This window comes from Temnothorax curvispinosus, unplaced genomic scaffold (assembly GCF_003070985.1).
Source record: "Temnothorax curvispinosus isolate PA1 unplaced genomic scaffold, ASM307098v1 QBEX01005989.1, whole genome shotgun sequence".
Taxonomy (NCBI): Eukaryota; Metazoa; Arthropoda; class Insecta; order Hymenoptera; family Formicidae; genus Temnothorax; species Temnothorax curvispinosus.
Window position 1 is genome coordinate 304 of NW_020215769.1, and position 1,507 is coordinate 1,810.

Genomic DNA, 1,507 nt, shown 5'->3' on the forward strand with positions numbered 1-1,507 from the left:
AATAAATATATATATATATATATATATATATATGTATATATAGACATAATAATATTTAAAAAACAATAGTAATATATAATGAACATAATATAAATATATTGATATTTTTTAAGTCATTTACCTGCGCTTCTAAACATTCTTTTTATAGGTAACTCTTTCCAATTACGTTGTTCTTTATTGGGCATTTTCCTTGTTATAATAGCCTTATTAATTCGAAGTTGCGTTTTCAAATGGCTAGGCCAAATACATGTTTGTTCAGCAAAGTTCAGCCATTGTGTAGGTACTATTTGTAGCCCATCAGAGAATTCCACAACCATAAATTTCTTATTGGAATCCATGCTCGTATGCCAATAAATACTTTGGCTATTCAACGTATACCGTCTATTATTGTAAGAAATTGTAAGCAATTGTAAGAAATATTGTTATGTATGAAACTATTTATTTTCCATGAATTAGAGGAAATATTGCAAACATTTTGGGATCATTCCCATAAGGAATTTTCCACGCTTTACACTTTAAGTCTGTAATCGGATATGAATACATATTGTCATTATTTATTGTCATTACGTTAATACTGAGCTCGTCAGATTTGCAAAGTAATTCATATAATTCATATAATTCATATATTGCACATATTTAAACTTTTTGTTTATTAAATAAACATCACCATTGTTATTTTCGATTATATTAAGAATCAAAATACATAAACCACTTTTTAAAAAAACAATTATCCCTGTCTCTCTTACAATTTATTTCGAATTGTTTATTTGACAATTGTAAATATTGTAACCGAACACCATGGACATCATCAGATAGTGGTCCATTATTATGCAAACTTTTGCACAAATATAGTTTATCGTTACTACAATTATTTTTTGATACCAAAGAACAAGTATTTTCAATTTCACTATATCTTCTAGCTAATTGTTGTAGCGGCTTTTCATTTTTTCTCAATAATCTTTTGATAGATGTCATAAAGTTTTCAAAACAAAATGCGCTAAAATTATCTAGCGGTCCAAAGATTCTTACATCGGGACATAAATACGAAAGATTATGGACATTATGTGAGACATACTGTTTGCCATATAATATTTCAAAAGAAATCACGAAATTATTGAGCAAAGCTTCTGCATAATTTATAAGTATGTCTTGGCACAGACTTGGACTTGCAAGTATTGTTATAGCTACCTGAAGTGTAATAAAATGATCATATAAGTCTTTTTTTAATATGTGTTTTAATACAACAAGTCCTGTGTATAAAAGGAAGTTTCGAAATTCCACAGCTTTCCACACTTTGACATCTCTCAAAGATCTAGGTCTTCTTACGAAGTCATTTGGCGTTGAATTTCTTAATGAAACTAATAAATGTGATATCTTGTTGATTAATCGTGGTGCTAGACGTACAGAAAATGGTCCTTTTATCCAAAGAAGTATCATCTTTTTTACAACTCCCAAACACACAAGGTGCATGTAATCTAATGGAGTGTGCGATATTGGTAAAAATCTC

At 28.7% G+C, this 1,507-nt stretch overlaps 1 protein-coding gene across 1 annotated transcript in view; it reads right to left on the bottom strand.

The window, feature by feature from the left end:
• The window catches only part of LOC112455295, a gene marked incomplete at its 3' end in the record, with an annotated part of 713 nt that extends 273 nt beyond the window's left edge, over positions 1-440 (bottom strand). Inside the window, exon 1 of the mRNA XM_025017109.1 lies at positions 122-440. Within this exon, the coding sequence (XP_024872877.1) occupies positions 122-338 (217 nt within the window). The remainder of the gene's footprint in view (positions 1-121) is intronic.
• Positions 441-1,507: the final 1,067 nt, after the last annotated feature.